The sequence below is a fragment of the Haliaeetus albicilla genome, chromosome 4 (assembly GCF_947461875.1).
Source record: "Haliaeetus albicilla chromosome 4, bHalAlb1.1, whole genome shotgun sequence".
NCBI classification, from domain to species: domain Eukaryota; kingdom Metazoa; phylum Chordata; class Aves; order Accipitriformes; family Accipitridae; genus Haliaeetus; species Haliaeetus albicilla.
Window position 1 is genome coordinate 30,700,687 of NC_091486.1, and position 20,811 is coordinate 30,721,497.

Genomic DNA, 20,811 nt, shown 5'->3' on the forward strand with positions numbered 1-20,811 from the left:
TTTAGACTATAAAATCTTTGTGGCACTAGCTGCTTTTCTTTTTCAAAAGTGCCCAGTCCACTTCTGGCATCTACAAAATAAATCATGGAGATGGAGACATTGGGTCAGTGTTTCTGAAGCCCTGAGCACAACCTGTTCCAGTGCAGTGCTTCAGAAAGGAAAAGGAAAAAGTATCACTTGCTGAAACATCGCTTCATACAGCTCACTGGAGACGCCTGCCTCAATCTGATAACAAGACTTCCTGTACCCCATCCAAGGCTAGCAGAGATGCCTTAATATTGACAAGCACAAATTGCATGCTTGAGTTTTTGTTAATTGTTTATGAATAGCCAGCATTTCTTAAAGAAACAGAGCAGAGATCTCAGTCTTCACAGTAAAGCTTTGTATGCCCTCTTTTTAACGGCCACTCTTTAACTTTTATGAAAACTAGCTTTGTTTGGATTTGCCATTCTCCCAATAGCTTTAGCATTCAAATTTTTTTTAGTTTGGGAAAATCAGGTAAGAAAATGAAATGACCAGAAATACAAAAAAAGTAAATTATTTTTTCCCGGAGTCAAACTGAACAAAATAGAAGCAAAACGTAAAACAAGCTTAGTTTTTCAAACCATGAAAGGAACAGAAGTTGAGATTGGTTTAAAAACTGATCCTTAGGCAGGCAAACAGACAGAGCTATATCAAGGACAACAGAGCCATGCTGACTTCTATCCTCTTAAGAGCTACCTCACAGTTGTTGGGGGGGGAGGGTTGTGTTTTTTAAACATGCAGCTCCTCTTTCAAGATAAATATTAAAAACAAATAGGAAAGTCCTCATATCAACAGAAACAATGAAGCACCAGCACAAACCTGTGTTTCCCTGGATGTCCTCTCCCTTGGTTAATGCCAGGTAAGAGAGCAGAGCACAGTTATTGTCCTGACCAGGTGCAGGTGGCTGCTGCAGGGAGGTGCCCGTGAAGACCACTCCCCAGTTTACTTGGCTGATATCAGAGCGTGACCTGTTGTGTCCTGGCTTGAATGTGGAGGCTTCCTCATTCTGCACCAGGATGTCATTCACCGAGCGAGGCCTGTCTCTCCTCCGCTGGCAGATACTGAATATGTTAAAAGCTGCGGTCTCGCCTTCCCCTGCCCAAGCGAGGTTGTCAGCAGCTGTTCCTCTCTGTACCATGCAGTGGTCTTTGGCAGGGAATGCTGTCTGAGCTTTGGTTTCCAAGAGGCCATTTTTGCAGTGATCCCAGATGAGGCTACTTTTGGCTAAGGAGGCAACGTTCCTCAGATTCCTGCTCTCTGTTATCTGATCAAATACCTCATGCCCAACCAATTCAGGGACCTCCTGTACACCATATACCTCAGAGGGCTGCACAATCTTTTCAAGCTTAGTATCAAAACTATTGAAAAAGTCTTCAGTTACTTCCAAGGCAGGGCTAATGTCATCAACTTCAAGAGCCTCCATATCCCGTGCTGCTGGTGGGCCCAAGGCGTTGCAATGTGTTAAGAAGATGCCACATCAATATCCAGAGAAAGAGCTGTTTCACATCTGTCCTTGGCACACCATTAATTTAGAGGCAGTAGGGCAAATACATTCACCAGCCACAATCCTTAGTGGTAGAAAGGAACCAAATCAACCCCTCTTCAGATGGGAGACTTAACATTCACTGATCAAGTGGGCTACAGTTCGTCTATGAAATAAGCTCACAGTGATGGAGAGTACCTGTAGAGAAAGCAAAGCAAAATATCACATCAGTAAGGGCCTTTTCCCAGATAAATATGTTTAATCCCATCACTCCTTTCACAGTCACAGTCCCCTTGATTTTACTTCTCCTTCATTTGGCACCAAGATTATTGTGTATGAAGAACCCCTTTGGGGTTTCTGTTCTTCCCTGTGTGTGAACTCTGTATATTATCACTTCTTGAACTGGAACCTGCAGAGAGCAGGATGGGGTGCCAGATAAAGAGGAAGCAAAGTGATGCCATTTATTAACCAAGCTTTGGAAAGCTGCACTGAGAGGCGGTACTGACTAACATCACAAATGCAGCCACCTGCGGAATGCTTAGTACAGGTTCCCATGGGGCTGTAAGAAAAAGTTGAGAAACAAAGGGTTAGTAAAATCAGCCAACCAGCCTCAAATAGTTTGCCTTTTCCTCCCAGACTGCTTGCGCTCCCAATTTTAGGAGACCAGCATGAGTTTTACAGCAGCTACTTTGCCTACTTGCTTGCATAAAAGGAACTGTGATATTTGCCTAATAAACCAATGCTATTAGGCTGCTGCAGAGTGCTGCAAAGAGTGTGTCTCTAGCATATCACTGGGAACCTAAGTGAAACCATGTGGCAACCTAAGGCCCAGAAAGACAATGCATCCTAGCAGCGAAACAAAATATATCATATCCTGCACTGTCACAAATCTGCAGATCTTTACTTCCAAGCTGTTGACTCATTGGGCAAAATGTAAGAATAGCGAAGGGCTTTAAAGCTAGAACTATTGAAGAGCTCCCTTGATCCACCTGAGCTCACACCTGTGACAAGGAAGGAAGGGGGGGTTCTATTCCCTGTGGTGCAGTAAAGGGGCATCTCATTGCTGACTTCTGTCGCACCAAACCTGCTGCCTTCTCACCTCTCCCTCTTGAAGCTCCATCCACAGTGCTGCCATGCTCGAGGGAAGTGCACAGTAGGTATGTTTAAATTGGGGAAAGCAGTCAAATGCATGCAAGTTCTTGGGACCTGGAGACTGAGCATTTGCGCTAGCTGGAGAACAGCTCTCACAGCTGCTAGGAGAAATCACAGTACCTAGAGCCCATATATGCAGAACAGCCCAAAGTCAAGAGATCTACATCCCAGTTTTGGCCACATCAGCCCAAGTCCTAGAAGCAGCAAAGCTGCATTAGCTCAGAGTTCTGCCTAGGTTAATACACTTAACAGAACTAATTAGCCTGGGCAGGGCTGATAATTAGCAGCTTGTTAGCTTGTGAATGCTGCTGAAGTGCTACCAGGACCCATGAAGATTTACACTTAGCAGGAAAAAACATCTATTAAACAGCATCAAACACAGATAATACTTCTATTTAAGGTTCTTTTTTTTAATACAGAACAGTCTATCTGCCTAACTTCTATTAGCAAAGTCATTTTAAATAGGCACCCCTTCCTATAGCAAGCCAGAGGGAGTAAGGAGGCCAGCAGCCCCCCCAAGATGGGGGCACAGAATCCTGTAGCACAAACCAACCCCCTCTGTAATCACCCCTGGCATCCTCCCATCCCCACTTCAGTTGTGGCCAGCCATGACACAGTTGGGTTTGAAAGCAGCAGCTCACCCTCCCTCCTAACAGGTCAGCAGTTCAGACCATGATCTCTGCAAACACACTCCAAGGAAATAACTTTCAAAAGCAATAAATAATCACATACATAACTCTGGAAACTTCAAGCCTTTACACTGGGATCTTTCTCTCCTTATCTCTTTGCAAGGATTCATTTCACTAGCCTCATAGTAAACCAGGACAAGGATCAGCTTCAACAAGTAAACGTAGAGTAAGACACTGAAGGTAGACCCAGAACTGCAACCAGAGGGCTGAACAGAACAGATCTGGAGTGGTTTCAAATCAGAACAGTATGGGAACAGACTCTTTGCAAAGCTGTGCAATAGTGCCAGTTGACGGCAGTGGGAAACAAAGTCATCCCGGGCACATCCGCATTATCAGGTTAATGCTGCATGGAGTTCGCTCTTGAAGCTCATTCCTGCCAGCGATCCCAGAACAGCGTTCTGCTGCCTGGTACCTTAGAGCCTGGGAGCTCCATGAACAGGCTAAGGGACATGATGTTGTGCAACCTGTCCACTTATTCTACATCCTCCTACGGCATGTCTTCAAAGCAAGAATGATATTTTGAAGTTGCAAAACTGCAACAGGCATTCACTTGAACAAAACCAGCACTAACACAATCATATGCCAACAGTGAAAGCTACAGGCTGGCCCATTCAAAGATACTGCTTCACAGGGGCTGGCAGAGAATACAGCCTTGCTCTCACTCAAGGGACTGAAGCAGCAATCACTCCAGAAGGGCTTGTGAGATGCCACTGAAGCATTTCAGTGGTAGCAGATGCAATGTTGCTCTGTTCTTTATTTCAAATCATTAGGAAAGGTGGAAAGCAAGGGGAAAAAAATGACACTTACATTTAACAGGTTCATTTTTAAATGCTAGAGGCTTCATGTGGCTGCATGTTTCTCTGGATCCTGTGAGACTGTAGCTATCCAGCGTCATGCACCCAAGTGTGGTGATGCCGCACTACAAACTGACCTCACATCCAGTAAGATGCTGAATCACAAGGTCATGAGAAGATGACAGGCCCCTGTATCACACAGTTCACAAATTGCAGTACTCATAGCTTCCAGACTAGTCTGTTTGCCCTGCTCAATAAAGATGCGAAAGGTGACCTCAATGGTGGCAGGCTCATCCCTTCCTACACCACCAAGAACCTCCTTAGATCAAAGAAAGAGCTGTGCCAGTAATTCCCACTAGTGCTGGGATTCTGCAATCACATATCCTCTGTAAACACAATTTGGCATTTTCTGACAGTGGCACGCAACATAAATTTAATTCAGACTTCTGCATGGATTTGGTGCCAAATGAAAGCAAACTTTGATATGGCAGTAAACAGCTCCATCAGAATCTTCTCCAAGAGGGAAAGCAGTGGAAATTGCTTCCTTCACATGAAGGGGAAAAAAAGGCAAACAATAGGATAGGATGAACTCCTTTTAAATTACTATAAAATGTATTGCGTTATGTATTGTTTCTTGGAAACACCTGAAATTTTCCAAAGACATTCAGCCTAAGGCAGCGAATAGGAGAGGAAGAGAGAAGCATCAGCCCAAACTACTAAAGACTGCCAAAGCTACAGTAAGCAGGGATTTGTTAAGCGAAGCAGAAAACTAACAGCTCATCTAGGCCCCGGAGAACTAGTCATATTGAAGAAAAGGCAAAGGAACATGGTACACTATAGTTAGCAAAAACTGCTGGACACAGGGATTGCAGCAGCTGAAAAACATGCTTTTCTGTACATCCGTCTAACGCAGATACAGCTTTCGTCCGTGAACGTGCAGCAGTCCGATAAGTAATGTGCACTTACAACATGAGTAAAGTCTTACTATCATGAGTTTATAGTGGCCACATTACTCATATGGCTGAGGTAAACAGCAAGGATTGCTGGTCATGCCATGTGAGACACTGACATTCAGTTTAGTCAAGATTACTTCCCGTAAAGAAGCCACAAGGACTTAACCTAGGTGACAGCACAGTCTGACAGCAGAGAAAAATCATGGACGACAAACGCCAAGGAACATACACTGGAAGAGATCATTTAACTTCCTAATGTGCTTTTCTGGATCCCCACAGGCCATGGAAAATACCTAGGCATCACATGGCAAAAATTAAAAGAATGGAAAAGGCAAGGGTAGAAAGCAATCTTGCAAGTGATATACACCACCACAACAGGCACTCGCTATATACCCCCAGTTTACACATTATGTTCAGGACTGTTCATTCTAGCTCAGGCAGGAGAGAAAGCTAGAGCCAGCATGTGTTTAGGAACCAGTGACTGAAGAGAACCATTTAGCTCACCAATCCATACAAAAAATATATATAAAAGAAGCACCTTTCAGTCTGGTTTCTTAAGGAAACAGGGTTTGTGCCACCATCCTGCCTATCTGCCAGTTATTCTCCCTCTCTCTCTCTCTTTTGAGCTGTAAAGGTAACTTCAACTAGATGTGACAAAGCAGTAGTGTGATGCAGTTTTTGTTGTTCAACACTGGACAGGAAACAGGCCCAAACTCACCCTCCTGATAATGGAGAAGCTGGCAAAACTCCATCCCTTATCCTTTCTAGGAGGCCAGTGCCACCACATGGGTCTCTCCAAATTAACGACAGCACAAGGGGTTAGTATGAGATGGATCTGAAAACACTGGGAAGCAGAGGGGGAAAGCAGGAAGGAGGAATAGGAGGCATCACACAACTTGATAAGCAGTCTTGCCGGTTTTGGTGCTCACAGGACCTCCTCTTCTGCACACAGGTAATTGAGATGTATAAAACAATAAGTGATACACACCAGATAAATAGGGACTTCCCCTTTTCTCTTGTATTTGGAGAGAGAATTAGAAAGGAACAATCAATGATGTTCAGAAGCAATGTGTTCAGGAGGAAATGCATAAACGAGAGAGGAGCTCTCAGCCAGCAAAAGAGCAAACAGCAGGTAATAATGTTAAGTGTCCCCCAAGTCTCATTGACTCCTAGGCTCAAATTCCTGGCAAAGATTTGGGTGCTTCTGAGATTTTTATCTCAAGAGCACAAGAGGAGTTTTACAAGTTACCTGTATGCAAATAGAGAGCAGGGGTGCCTCAGCCACTGGAGAGCTTGTCCTACCCCCTTCTCAGCACCCTGGAACCTGCTGTGGGAACCAGCTCTGCTTATCTTTGCACTGCACTGTAACTGTGGGCTGAAACTCCAATGCCAACAAGGAAAACAGAAAGAGACGTTCTTTCAATTGGGTAACAATTTGGTAGCAGAGCAAATTCAAGCAGCCTCAGGGACCTTTATTTCTATTATGTTGCAGGCCTGGACCACTAGAGCCCAGTTTATGGGCTGTGACAAGCCTGGTCTGAACAACAGGTCATCTGAAGAAAAGATGGATGGTACAGCCTCTTTGAATACAATCTACTGGGGCTGGAGCAGCTGGTACCTAATGAGTTTTCCTGCCTGTCAGTCTGAGCAATCTCAGCCTGTGATCTGAATGTCTTCCAGTGGCATATTGAACAATCACAGCCTACAGGTTTTGCTGCTACAAGGATTTCTGACTAGCTCTGTGGGTAACAACAGCCAGGCATTGCCCAGAATCTAAATGGGACACACTTAGGTCAATGACAGACCCTGAAACCCAGGCTCTGCTGTGCAAAATCCCTGAAAAAATCTATGAAGCTGAAGACTTAGGTGCTACCTCTCAGTTAAGAAGTTGAGCTGTATTTGTCAGGTGGGCACACCTGAATGGGTAGAAGACAGAATGAGGATGCACAGATGGCCGACTGTCACACACAAAGTCTTTACCATTGTCTATGCACTTCTATACATTGCTGGCACAGAATGCTTGCAGAAAAAGTTGAAGAAGTGACAGTGACCGCACATTGCAAGGTATTGCGGAGTGCCCTCTTTCCAGCATCCCCCTGCTGTAACTAGATGGCAGAGGATGCTTTATTTATTTACAATCTAGCAAGGCCGACCCAGCAAATGTTCTCCATCCTGTTGTGACCAGAAGCTCTTTCAAAGCATGATGGCATCTAAGTCTCTCCCCCAGCCAGAAGCCCTCTCTCCCTTAGCTGTACAGGAAGCATAGTATCACAGCTGCTGCTGTGGTTGAAGCCTCAGCGCACAACGTCCACAGTCAGATCCATTGTACTGTGTGCCATCCATATGAAACCAAAGAGCAGTCCTGGTTCAAAACACTTACACTGCTAGCAGTTACGAATCCCATGCATATAGTGGCCAGTTCTCTGAGCAGCAATTGAAAGCTGCACTCCTGCTTGCCTCTCATACTCAATTTGGAGCGGCGACTGATAACTAGGAATTTCATAATGGATGATTGCAGGGAGCGAGCATCAGCTGGGACACTGTCCCTGTGCAAGCTATCACATTTTCTTGTATCCTGGCTGTATTTTGTTCCCTCAGCACAAGGCAAGCCTTCTCCCCACGCGATTCCAAAACTCCAGGTGACCTACTGCTGTGTACACTGAGTGAGCAACAGAGCACACGAGCTTGTTAGATTCACCATTTAAGTGTCTGGATGAAATTTACAGTGCCTCACAAAGAAGATAAAACTACAAGAAACTTTTCATATGGAACAGGGATCACAGTTTCAAAGAGACTGCCATATCATAGTCAATAGTTGATTCAACATGGCCTGGATAACTGTCTTTAGATCACATTTTTAAAGCGCCCCTTCAAAATCCTCTTTCCCCAACACACAACTGATAAATTAATTGCTTAAAATTTTCAGATTATCCCAATTTTCAAGTGTCTCACACAAATACCTTCTGACTGATATTCCTGCACAAGACCACTGACAATATTGAGGAAAAGCTCAGGAAAACTGGAGAAAGAGGCTTTCTGGTCAGGAATGCTTGGCTATAGGATGAGGCGCTAGAGAGGATAACTAGGAATGTAACCATAACCATTTCCATGTTGCAAAACCACCTGTTTGCTACAGCCCTTAAGGATGAAATCAACTGCCAACATTTATCAGTGAAGAAGAGCTCCCACATCCTGTCTGCTACACCCAGGCAGAGGCAAAGAGCAGGAACAGCTGCAATTAAGTTGCTGCCTAATTGCAGATAAGCTGAAAGACAGCAGTGATCTCTTCCACACTACAGAAAACAAAACCAAAAAATCAAACTAGAAAAGCTGAAATTAAGAAAGAGGTGAAACCAGGCAGAAAGAAGAATGCCATATTCTGTGAGGGGAAGCAGACCTTTAGTGAGGATACATGAGTCTCGCTCTGTGAAGCATAGATTTTCCCCAGCTGCTGATCTGATCCAGTGCTTTTAACAAGGAAGCTCCCCAGGCATCCTCCCTGCTTGGGGAACTAACACATCACAGCTACAGAACAGCTCATCCAGTGATGAGCACACAGTAATGAATAATAAACATGCTTATAGTATACATTATCTTTAATTTTAACTGCACTCTGGAAACAGTAATTAAAACGCAAGAAACTCTAAGCTGAAAAGTGCACAACAGCCTGCTGCCCCGGAACAAAGTGGGTCCAGAGGGTGAGGAGGACCCAGCAGTGGAGGAAGATGGACCACAGAATGCTTTTCTTTCCCAGAGACTGACTGCTGTACCACTCTCCAGAGATCTTATCGCTGACTCCTTTGCCTTGCAGCCATCTGACACACATCCCTCCTGGCTGGGGAGCATCACCGAGTAATGAGCGGCTGTGTCACTTCCCGTGGATGAGTAACCATTTGAAATCTCAGTAGCTGGACTGGGACTCTGGAAAGGATGAAGGACCCTTAGCAAGTAAAGGAACAGAAAGCAAAGCAGACTGACCGGAGGGGAGTTAGCTGATGATGACATACAGCCCAGGCTGCAGGCCAGCCAAACCCATCAGCATGTGGGCACCTTCACAGGTTACATCAGACTAAAATCCAGACTATGCCCTTGTGCATGCTGCCTGTTGGCTGGCTGACCTCGCAGGGAAGGATGTCAGGAGTAGGGGAACAGAGGCTCTCCTGAATCCTAGCACCGCCCCGGAAGATCATCTGGATGCAAACACCTCAAACCCACACTTCAGGCACAAAATCCACGTGGACAAGCGGAATGAAGCAGTGCAGTGATTTGGTCTGAGGCACAGATGTGTGGTCTTAAACATACCTGTAGTCTCAAATAACAACCCAAGGGAGGGTCACTGATTTCTATTTTCATTTGCCTTGTGTGTACAGGGTTGTCTAAAGTTGTATAACTTGCATTTTACATATTTCCCTTGACTACAAGAACTCCTGCCTGTTCTGCCAGGCAGACTGACACCACAAAACAGCCTGTTACCTCCCGAGTTCAGCACAAAGAGTACAGAGACTGTCAGGGAACCAGGTATCCGAGAGGGACAATACAAACCTCCTCCAATACAAGAGGAAACATGATTGAACTGGACATTCAAGAAAGAGCAGAAAACATGACTCAGTCTAGTATTTCTGGTTGTATCTGCCATGATGTACCAGCTTGTCTCCTGCTAGGATGTGGGGGAACTTTGTATATGCCAGGTGAGATAAAACTTTTTTTTTTTTTAAATAAACATTTCTGGTTAATGCAAACTGAAATTTTACAAGTATCTCCCCACTCTCTAGAACTATACTGAAGGGAAAAGATAGCCAGCCCTTAAAAGCTTGACTTTTTTTTTTTTAAAGAGATCAGAAATTAAGACATTTTCAGTTTGTCCCTGTGAGTTCTCAACACAAATAAAAGGCACTTTTTGTTCTTGGGGTTGTTGCTCCTCCAGAACTTATTTACAGAGACTGCTGGAAATCAGGCTGCTGAACTTTCAGCTGTTGCAGCAATGTCCTGGTGCACCCCAAGGTGGCTGCATTTAAGCAATGAAGGACATACAGAAGAGGGACTGCCAGCTGAAGGCATTTATCTTCTTATTACTAGGACTCAGAAGGTACTTTGGGACCTTTCTAGATGAAGCACTAGCTGGTATAAATAGCAATATAATAACTGAATCCTTTACCATCCATGCCAGACTACACAATTAATTTTTACTTAGCTCTGCAGGGTAGTTTCTTTGAGGCATACCAAGCAGGAAGCAATTCAGGCTCCAGCACAGCCCACTATGACCCCACAGCTGGGAATAACAGCTGCCATTGCCCCAGTGGCCAGAAGGAGGGTAAGAAACACAGCATCTCCCACAAGAACATGGGAGACATTTCTTCCCTGAGATCATGGCACGGCCATAAGGAAATACACTTGACAGCCAAATCTGTCCAGCACACAGCTTTCTGAGCAGCCCTGACCTGTCACTGTAGCCAACTCCTCCCTCTAACCATAGTACCCAAAAAACTCAGCTGGGACAGTACAAGCCTTTCTACAGTGAGACCTGGATTTCCCATAACTATTAGTGGTTGAATGCTGACATTGATGGAAATACAGTGTTTAATAACAAACTCATTTTGAACCTCAAACTAAGCCCTCCTCTTGTCTTTCAAACAGCCAGGACCACAGTGGTTTGGCACATTAATTATAAGAGGAAAAGGGGCAGGGGAAGGAAAGGAAGCAATGATCCAAATAATGCTGAAGTTCAGCAAACTACCACAGCAACCCGAACACTCAGGTCCTGGCAGCCCTGCCACAACAGCTAACCCCACAGGTTGGCTGTAACCACATGTACCACTACGGAGTCGTGTGACTACTCAGCACAAACGCTTGCTGTTTTCCAAGCTGAACGATAACTTTATTACAGCAGATCTTAGTAGAAGCCCAGTAGAAACCTCAAAACATCTAATGAAATTGAAATGTTAACACATAACGTGATTTCACTCTGATAAGGTTCTGCAGGAATGAACGATGCATCTAGCTACCGTAGACTGATAAGATCCTTCATTCTACTATGTAGTGCCCTGTTTCACATTTTAGATTTCTGATTTTTTAAATCCTAAATTTAATTCACTAATTTTGGATAAATAAGCTTTGAAAGCGGCAAGATGAAAACTAATTTTGCTTAAAGTGTATGGGCATTGGTCCTACTGAGATTCAGATGCTTTCTTATTCTTACAAACTGTGACTATTTGTAGTCACTTAGTGGGATTACGCACTGCCTAGAATCAGATTTGCCTGTACATTTTTGCAGGATCGGGGCCATAAACGCATAGTTGCGGAACAGAAAACAGGTCAGGAGCAAGTCATGATTCCTTAGACAAACCTAATCTGCAGTTTCTTCCCTTCCCTTACCTTGCCATGCCAGTGATTCTAGCATTTCTGCTGATGCTCCTCCAGCTAGCGCACATTCCCACGTAACATATACTCTCCTGTCGGGCCTATTGGATTCCAGAAGGTATAATTCCACCGGCTGTGTTTGGGTGCTTGCTCCGTACCAGAAGCGATTTTACTGCAATGTAAGAAGACCACGGCATTATGTCATGCTCTGGACTATTAAAATAGAGCGCAATGCCTGCACGCCGTGCCTACACAGACTGGAGAGCTCGATTCTACCGACGGGGAGCAGCCCAAATTCCTGCCGAGATCGGGAGCGGCTACGGGTGGGGGAAAACTAAAGCACAGGGCCTTTCTATGCACACGGGAACGTGTCTTTCCAGATGGGCACATGACGACAGACGTCTTCGTGCTACAAACGCAAACACAGCCGCGCCCGGGTCCTCGCACACAGCCCGCATACGCGCTCGGCGGGCGGGCAGCCCGGCGAAGGCGGCGGGAAGCCCTGCCCGGCCCGGCTGCCCGGCCCGGCTGCCCGGCCCGGCTGCCCGGCCCGGAGGGGCTGGAGAACCTCGCAGACCCTGCAAGCCCCGCACCGGCCGCGGACCAAAGGGAGTATTTACCTGCCGCCCGGGGGCCGCGCTCTGCCTGTGCTCCGAGGAGGGGCTCCCCGCGCTCGCCCCGGCCCGGCCCGGCCCGGAGCCGCCGGCGCGCAGGCACAGCGCGGCGCGGCCCGGCACGGCCCCTCCTCGCCGCCGCGCTGCTGCCGGGCGGCGGGGCCGCGTCCTGCCGCAAAGCCGTCCCGGCCGCCGCGGGAAACGGCTCCGCGGCACCAAGGTTCCCGCCGCCGCCGCCGCCGCCCGCCCAGCCGGGAGCCCCGGCGCCCGGGGAGGCCCGGGCGGAGGTGGCCCGGGCGGAGGTGCCGGCAGCCGCGGGCAGCCCTCCGGCCTTGCGCCAGCGCTAGGAACGGCGGGAGGGCGGCTCGGCCGTCACCGCGTGTCCCAGTAACCCGCCAGCTTCTTATTTCCCCTTACAGAAAAACCCTGAGGTTTTCCTATATAGACGCAAGGGGTCAAATTGCACCTTTCCACGTTGAAAGCGGCTGAGATTCTCAGGGAGCTGACACTTGACTTCAGGACACGTGGAAAATGCAAAATCCTAAGTGGGTTTTTAACAATCCCCAGTGCAAGCACACTTACCGAGGCGTAAAGGCTGCAGGGAGCAGCACGGCGTGTGACTTCCTATTGCCACAGGGCACCAAAAAGATCTCTGGCACAACCTGTTACCCGAAGAAAACAAAAAGTTACAATTACACATCCCTTATTTCATTGCGATTCGTTTCATTGGGGTAGCATGGCACCCCACCCAACAATACCTGTCCTGTAAAAACAACCTCATGGCAAGAAATACCCACGTGCGGACTAGGGATGCACCTGAATTTTGACGTCCGGTGTACGCAGACCGCTCCTGAGTAGCACCGTGTACACATTTAAAATCACGGGCGCTGCGCTGTTTCGCTGACTGTGTCCCAGGGGAGTCAGCGGTGCTGGGCTGAGCACCAGAGACAAGGTCAGTGCTGAAATGTAACTGCACCAAAATGTGGTGCTGAACCGAGTCCGTAAAGAGGATTCACAATCCACAACAAAAGGCAGGTGTTAGGTTAGCTTCCGTCAGTAGTTCTTCTTCTCATCCTCACACACCAACCATTTATTATATACTGCAAAGTGTGACTGGCACAATTAACGAAGTTGTGTTTGCGTGGTTTATCTCATTTCAGTGACAGCAAGGATGAATGAGAGCCTTTGGCACAAAAAAAAATACCAGGTTATCTGACTGAAAATTAATTAATCTTGGCCTTTACAAATAATATATTACTAGAGCACCATACATTTCAAGCCCTGCTCCTAAAGATGAATGGCTTCTTCACTGGGTAGCAGTCAAAGATTGATCTTTTTATTCTAATTCAGCTATATGCACCACAATCCCTCAAAGGACAAGGCAGTATCATCACTTGCCATGTTATTTATCGCCATGCAGCCTTTTCTCAAACAGTACTGAGACATTTATCTCTTGGGCTCCTCAGAAGGAAAGAGGCTCTCCAGGACTCCTGGGTCTGATGATGCTTCAGAACTTTGCCTCTGTGCCAACTATGAACTCTGAGTTCCCCAGGGCACGCTGGTCCATCACCTGTGAGATCATGAATGTCAGGGGAGGAGAGCACGTAGGCAGTGTGTGCTGTGCTCAAAGAGAAGTGTAAAAATCTATCCCTCCCCTGGTTCTGATTTCACTACTGCGCTGAAGAGAAATTGCCTGTGTTGAACATTACGCTCATACTTAGGTAGTTTTCTGGGAAGTGGCCCATGTATCATTTTCCACCTGTAGTGGAAAAGTGATTTCAGGCTGCAGAAGGGCATAGATATCATTTCTTTCTAGGGGAGGACAGCAGAAAGGCCTTGTTCAAGAACAATCACCCTTCTGCTCAAAAACAGATTGCCAGAGACACTTGGCAGCCATAAATCCGGAAGGACAATAACCATGCGCCATGAACCCAAAACAATCCCAGTTGTCTTAGCAGCCAAGTCAAGTCCCAGGCATTCAGTGCAGTCAGGCACTTTTCCTGGCCCCCTCTCTTTCCTACAGCCCAGGCATGTCTCACGGGGCTCCTTGGGACCCCATTTGCCAAACACGTCCAGGCATTGCGATGGTTTGTGTTGTGCAATCCCCAGCACTTCACTGTGCGGGAGATGGGAAAGGCACCTCCTGTCAGATGCTTCCCTGGGGCTGGCCAGCACCAAGGCCCCCCCCCAAACTCACAGCATTGCCTTGTGCACTGTGGGGGTCTGTAGAAAACACCATGTTCCCCCCAGAAACAGGGGGAACACACAGTGAAAGAGGCTGATACTGGTCTCTTAGTTTTGTCCTTCTCAGCCCCCTAAGGAGTACTTTTCCTAGCTCTAGGTATTCCTAACTCTGTTCTTACCTGCTGGAAACCCTTTGCGCAAAGGTACTGGGATGGGAACACTTTCCACTTCCTAGGCCAAATGCAATTAACACGCACCTTTCTTACACTGGCTGCTAGGGAACAGTTTGGGTTCGAGTTTTTAATTTTCCATTCTGTCAGAGAAGCACTTTATAAACAATTGTCACCATTTTATTGACAGGAGGAAGAGATTCAATCCCTTTTCTAAATTACATTTTTATATCTGCAATCCATCACATATCCCTCTACCACAGCATAAAACAACTGAATCTGAAAACAGGTGACTGCGTTTTCTTCCTCTAGTCTAGTAGAGATTTCTCTTCTTGCAGTCTGTATACCAGTGGAAAAAAATAAATTACCAATGTTATCCTTCAAAGCTGCAAGATAACATGCTCTAATTCTGAAGAAATATGAACCCTGGAAAAATTTTTGTTGTTAATTACTCTGTAAAGAATGCAAGTTCCAGATTTTGCAATTTTCATTGTTTAAGCATATCACTGTCCTCCAACATGAAATCACAAGCTGTTTCAAGCAGGATATCCTGGTTAAAGACATGGTGGTGGCTATCCAACAGATCTTTCCACACAGCTTGACTTCCAGCTTTGTCCCCCTTGCTCGTCAACCATCAACATAAGGCCCAAAACTGAACAGAGGGCATAGAGCCATCTGGTGGTTAACCGTACAAGTAAACAAATTGTGCCCTGAATGTCCACATGATGAAGACATAAAGGAAGTCATCTTCCTTCTACTTGGAATGTCTCAAATGTCCACTTTTTCTTAGCTTTTAGATTATGGTTCCAGAAGTCTAGAGAGTTAACAGTGAAAGAGGGAGAAAATGGCTCTATCTCTTAACACTAGAAACTTGACTTTGCTGCTTTTCTTGTGGGAGAGTTTGCAGGTCCGAGCGCTCTTCTTTAGATCTGAACATCTCCCGTGAGTACAGCAGAACAATCTTCCAAAGACCAGATCATTGTACCATGTATTCCTGAGTTTGGCTCCTGCTGATAAGAAACCAGACATCTTTCTCAAACTGGGAAACTCTCAATAACCCTTTGGGCACATCCTTTGCTGGCATAATGTGGAAGGAGCAATACGTGTTTATTGCGGCCATTGACAGACTTGCCAGTTCCCACCAGCTGAGCGTTAGGCCCACTGTCTTTCCCGGTTGCCTCTGAAGAAGGGGCCTTTTTTCACACGTTTTAATTACTGACTCCCTACACAGAAGCTATTACCTCACAGAAAGGCCGTTAACTGGCACATTCAGCACAAGATGAAGCCTTTCTGATAATTGTTCCTTGAGTTCATGTTTGTGAAAATAAATATCATCAGATGATTAAATTAAACACGGCAGCCAGCCCAGCTATACACGATTTTCACTTATCCTGCAGAAGGGGAGATCAAAGCAAAAGGCTCAGGTAGAGTTATTCCAACTCCTCCAAGTTTGGTTGACAGCTACCTATGAACGCACTAATTAGCTTCCTGCTTGGGGCGTGCAGCAGAAAATTAACCCTCCCGAAATCGGGCGGTGTAGCCACTTTAATGGTCTGTAATCCGCTGGATGCAGAGGGATGACTGTCACCTCATGGCCTCTGTATGGCAAAGCAGGAGCACACGATTCTGGCTCCGCAGCCTCTTGGGCCCCCGTCCCCCTGGGTGTCTCGCGTGGGCGCGAGAGGAGACCCGTGCCTGGGGAACACGCGGGAAGGCTGGAGGCCCTCCTCTCCGTCAGTCCTGCGGGGCTTCTGCCTCCCAGCTCCTCCCCCCCGGGGAGCGGACGTGCCCGCCTCCGCGCTCCTGCCCTGAGGGGCACCGGGGCTGTCGCAAGCCCCCGGCTCGGGCGCTGCGTAAACGGGGAGATTTGCTTCCGCGGTGGAGCTTCGCCCAGCACTTCCCTGCTTTGCTCTGTCGGGCCGCGGAGGGCAAGAGAGGCGAGCGAGGCGGTGGGCAGCGCAGCCCCTTCCCGCGGCGAGCCCGCCGTCCTCCCCGCCAGCGCGCACACCCTCCCGAGCAGAGCGCTCCGCTATTCTTCTGCTAATGGGATTGGCACCGCTTAAAGCAGTCTGCGAGGGTATTGTCTGCAACCGCTGCAAGAGAAACATTATTCAAAGGCCATTCAGGCCCCAAAAGAAGCGGCAGAGCAGAGTAATTATCGGAGACTCTCCATTAACGAGGGCATCTTTGCTCTTTGTCTGTGCCGGTTTAATAAGGGCCACTAATGGGGCCGGGGGAGGGGCACGCTAATGCTTCTAAACAAACCTCCTTCCCTTCCCCACCCCCGCACTCTGAGGAGAGCTGCCTTTATGGGCACTGACAGCCGAGCTGGGAGTTACCATATTGCAGAGTGACCTTCGGGAAAACTTAGTGTGAACCCAGCCGCTTTCAGCCCCATCCCCACCGAGCCGCTGGGAGCATCGTTTGGATTGCTGTTCTCTTTTTAGCCTTTCCATATTTCCCGGTGCTTGCCAGGCCCCTTTATACACCCCCCACCCGACCTCTCTCATGTCATCTTGTGACCCTTCATGGCTGGACACGACGGCACTGAGTGGCAGTAATGAGGGACGACAGTGCAGATTAAGTTCTCGCAGCAAAACCTGGGGCTGCTGTCCGTTATCCAGCAGCTGCGACTGGGAGCTGCCGCTGGGAAGGCAGGACCCGAGCAGCCTCCCCTCCCCACACCGCTGGAGAAGGCAGGCTGGGATCTAGCACGGGCCAACGTCTCCTACCTTCTGGCTGTGGGCACTTTTCTGGTGATGGAGAGATGGACTGAGCCAAAGCCAGCATGAACCTCCATCCCAAGATCCTTCAGAGCCACTTTCAGGAGCATGCAGCTAACATTCTTCTGAGGGCTCCTAGACTGTCCCCATCTTCAAACACCAGTTGTAAGGGGCCAACTTCTGAGGCAGTTTGCAATGTTATAGGGTCAGATGCACGCTGGTCGCTTAAACAGTGAAATGTGGACAAGAGGCCTCCGGAGGTCTCTGCAAAAGACAGCATTCGAACAGTGAACTGTAACGATACACACGTATATGAATAATGAATGATGTGGCCTTTTTCAACTACAGTGTGCAAGGTGTTGTGGATATAAGGTTGAGCACTGCTAGACTCGTTTTTAGCCAATGAGGAATCTAAAGAACAATAAAAGGAAATTATTGCCCCCAAGCTTGCGCAGGTCTTTTACTGAAGCCAAGTCCTGGACGCTGTGCTATTCTACCTCACCTTCAAATGATGCACCCCTAATGGACAGTTGTACCGTACAACCAGCCCACGGACTGCAGAGACAAAGCAGTGCCTGTGTACCTGTACGTGTGCATGTCAGCAGTCTCGGGAACTGCACTGGTGAGCCACCCTATGTCAGGGCTGCCCTTTTGTTATGAGAGATGGTTTTATTCAGCTGAGGTATGGAATGACGAACTTCTCTGTACAGGCACCCAGACAGCCCTCTCCACTTAGGGAAATGTCCTGGTGCTAAAGGTTTATCACAAGCAGAGGAAGAAAGATATGCGGAAACTCCTCACTGCTTAAAACCACAAGATTCTCCTTTGAAGAAACAGACTCCACACAGGATTTCACCCTTGTTTCCTGCGAGATTGGTAGTTTTGAAATTTTCATGATTTTGGCCTTTTCCTTTCAACATTTCACCAGTAACTGCATCTCTTGTAACAAAAGAAACTTTTCATAGGTGCTCCTCTGACTCATCTCTATAAGATCAAAACATCTCAGAACAACCTTGCAAGTCAAAGAGAGAGCAATCACCCTTTACACATAGAGAGCTAAGTCACAGGGAAATTAAGTAACAATACCTGAGGTCATTCTTGCCATGGCAGAGCTAGGAAGTGGATACAGTTCTTTCTCCAGAGTCTTACTGCAGTATCCTGAGATCAGTGGTATTCCTTCTCTCTCTTCTGAAATATTTGGAGGATCACACTCCTGAAATGGAAAATCAGTCCTATTTTCAGCATTTCATTCTTCATGTTAATCACAGTGTCTATTCATATTCTCTTTTTAGAACAATAATCATTAAACATTTACAGAGGAACTGCCTTTGCCTATGGATTTTGCAATCTAAATGGGGGAGTTAATACACTGATACATAAAGCAATGCGTTACTAGGAGCACACGACCTGGCCTCTGACTGGTGCGGGTTTTGCTTTATAAGTGTCTTTAAATGTCATCCTTCTTTGCCACTAGCAGATAATACAGTCAGCTTTGTAGCAAACGAAGACGATATTTGAACAAAAACAAAATAGTGACTCAGAAGGGAGAACTGAGATCTCGTTGATATCCAAAGCAAGGGGAAATTAATGGAGGGGTGGGGGAAAAGTTGGTTTATGGCTTAGAAAATATGGGTACTACAGAAAAAGCAATTCCAGCATGGGAAAGGAGGGATGGCCAAGGCAGACAAAGAGATATGTCATGAGAAAAGAGAGTTTTGAGATCCCACATGAAGGAAAACTCAGTGAGCAACTTGTGCATGGCAGGCTGAAACGAGATGGTCCTGTGGTAGAAGGGAGGAGAGCTCACAGCAGTGATGGAGATAGAATGGGCAATGAGAGGCTGGTGGGTCTGTTTCTTGGAGCTTCAGCCAGAATAGTACAGTTGAAGGTGAGACATCTAGTATGAAAGAGGCGGGAACACAGCGAGTAAGGTCTTGGAACAAAAGCTTCAGTCTGAGACTCATCACCTCGTTGGCAAGTCTTTGTCCAATTTATTCTCCTTCAGGTATAGCTCTTGCAGGCAGCTGGGAATGACTACATTGGACCTCTCAAGCCAGTTCTATTTAGATTTGCTCTTTAACACCTATAGTTTATTACAGGGATATTTTCTCCCCAGTTTTCCCATTTTTTTGTATTAACTTTGCTAGCAGTTGAGGCTAACAGACAATGAGCGTAAGTGGATTTCTTCCAGGCTGCTCTGCTTCACTCTACTGCTGTTACCCTGTCACACTTTAATTAAACTATCTAACTGAGATCTGATCTGAATCCCACTAAGCCAATGCACAGGTCTGCATTGGCTGCCCAGTTTTGGATTGCGCCTGAATGGTGTTTGAGCTCATTAATGTAGATTTGAGCCATTTTTTCAATTGCACCTGTGCCTTGAAACCCAGGGGGAAATGAACAGGAGTAAGGAGAATTAAAAGATGCCTTTCCAGAAAATCATTTGTGTATGTTTGCAAACTACTGCAAGCAGAAGACATATTGAAATATGGGACAGGAAGCAGCTATTAATCTCTGCAAGCACATCCAGGTTTAGCTCAATGTAACTTCCCTGCTTTGTCTTTGCATCCTTTCAGCTCTTCTTTCTCTACAAAACAGAGACCTTTGCCAGCTTAGCAAAAACCTTTCCCTCCAATGTCCTCAGCTGGCACCTGCTGCACCTGCCCTCTGCTCTTCATTCCTGCTGGCCATTCTCCTGGCCAACAAGAGTGGTACAGGGGAGAAGTACTCTCCCACTTAGCAGCCAGGCAAACCAAGGCCCCACAAGAACAAGGGGGACAGCAGCATCTGTGTGACATTTTTGCCTGTCCGTGCAGCCCCATTTGGAAAGCTTTAAAGGCAGGAAGGCCAGACTAAGGTGGTGACTTTCTGCCTTTAGTCCTTGGGCATGCCATGGGCTTCCTGTGTGAATTGAGGTAAGCTGCTTCTGTCTCCGCATCTCCATCTCCCTGTTCAGAAAGGGGAATGCTGCTGTGAGGATACATTTGAGAACACTTAAACTCTACACTGATAGGGACTGAGAAATTAAGTTGTTCATGAATTCATCTAGTGACCAGTCTGATGTGGTTTCTGTATTCAAACAATCCAAGGACTGGGATCACCAGGGCACTGTGTTCAGCCTCTCCATGTTATGGGGGTATAGGCAGCCTTAAGGATGCAGCTGAATGTTCAGTACTGTCATTTCCTGACATGTCTTTGCTCTGCTTTCCCTGCCTGCCTTTGCTCCAGGCCTATCTTTCTCCTTTTTCTGGTCCCACCCTGGTTTCTTGGCCTTTCATGACCTCTTTTGGTGCAGTCTATGGTTTCTCCACCTTCCCAGTCACAGGCATTGCCCTGATTCTGGTCTCAGGACACTGCTCACTCTCCCTGTGAAGCCTTTAATACAGCAGACAAGAGGAATATCTGCACTATGAGAGGCAGCTCAGTGCAGAGATCCCCTAGCCAGCACCAATCCTGCCAGCTTTGGGACTGGGAGTAATACTGACACCTCGGCACTGTGCAGCACTTAACTCACCTCCCTGTGGCACCGTGCTAACAGCCATCCTGCACCCACAGCCTAGGCCAGTCCCTCTGCATAGCAGCACAACTGTGTGGAGCCTCCAACCAATTCAGGGATCTCTCACAAGACACTCCTTGCATGCAATACAGATACAGCCTATGTGAGCTCC

General features: G+C 47.0%; 1 protein-coding gene and 1 long non-coding RNA gene across 6 annotated transcripts in view; both read right to left on the minus strand.

The window, feature by feature from the left end:
- Nucleotides 1–12,850, minus strand: part of PLEKHM3 (pleckstrin homology domain containing M3) — an 89,361-nt gene extending 76,511 nt beyond the window's left edge. Inside the window, exons 1-3 of one of the 5 annotated variants that reach the window (XM_069781715.1) lie at nucleotides 12,649–12,850; nucleotides 11,468–11,624; nucleotides 844–1,705 (exon numbers count right to left, since the gene is read on the minus strand). In XM_069781715.1, coding sequence (XP_069637816.1) covers nucleotides 844–1,447 — 604 coding nt within the window. In that variant the 5' untranslated portion in view covers nucleotides 1,448–1,705; nucleotides 11,468–11,624; nucleotides 12,649–12,850. Of the gene's footprint in view, nucleotides 1–843; nucleotides 1,706–4,155; nucleotides 4,575–11,467; nucleotides 11,625–12,072; nucleotides 12,521–12,648 lie in introns of those variants that run through there. The other 4 variants (XM_069781714.1, XM_069781717.1, XM_069781716.1 and 1 more) reach the window with 4 other exon arrangements.
- A 275-nt stretch (nucleotides 12,851–13,125) lies between these two features.
- LOC138685123 (uncharacterized) lies at nucleotides 13,126–20,811 on the minus strand. The gene is made up of 4 exons (XR_011324371.1): nucleotides 20,658–20,811; nucleotides 18,230–18,356; nucleotides 17,153–17,407; nucleotides 13,126–13,636 (listed from the first exon to the last, which is right to left on the minus strand). It is a non-coding gene; the product is annotated as an uncharacterized lncRNA (long non-coding RNA).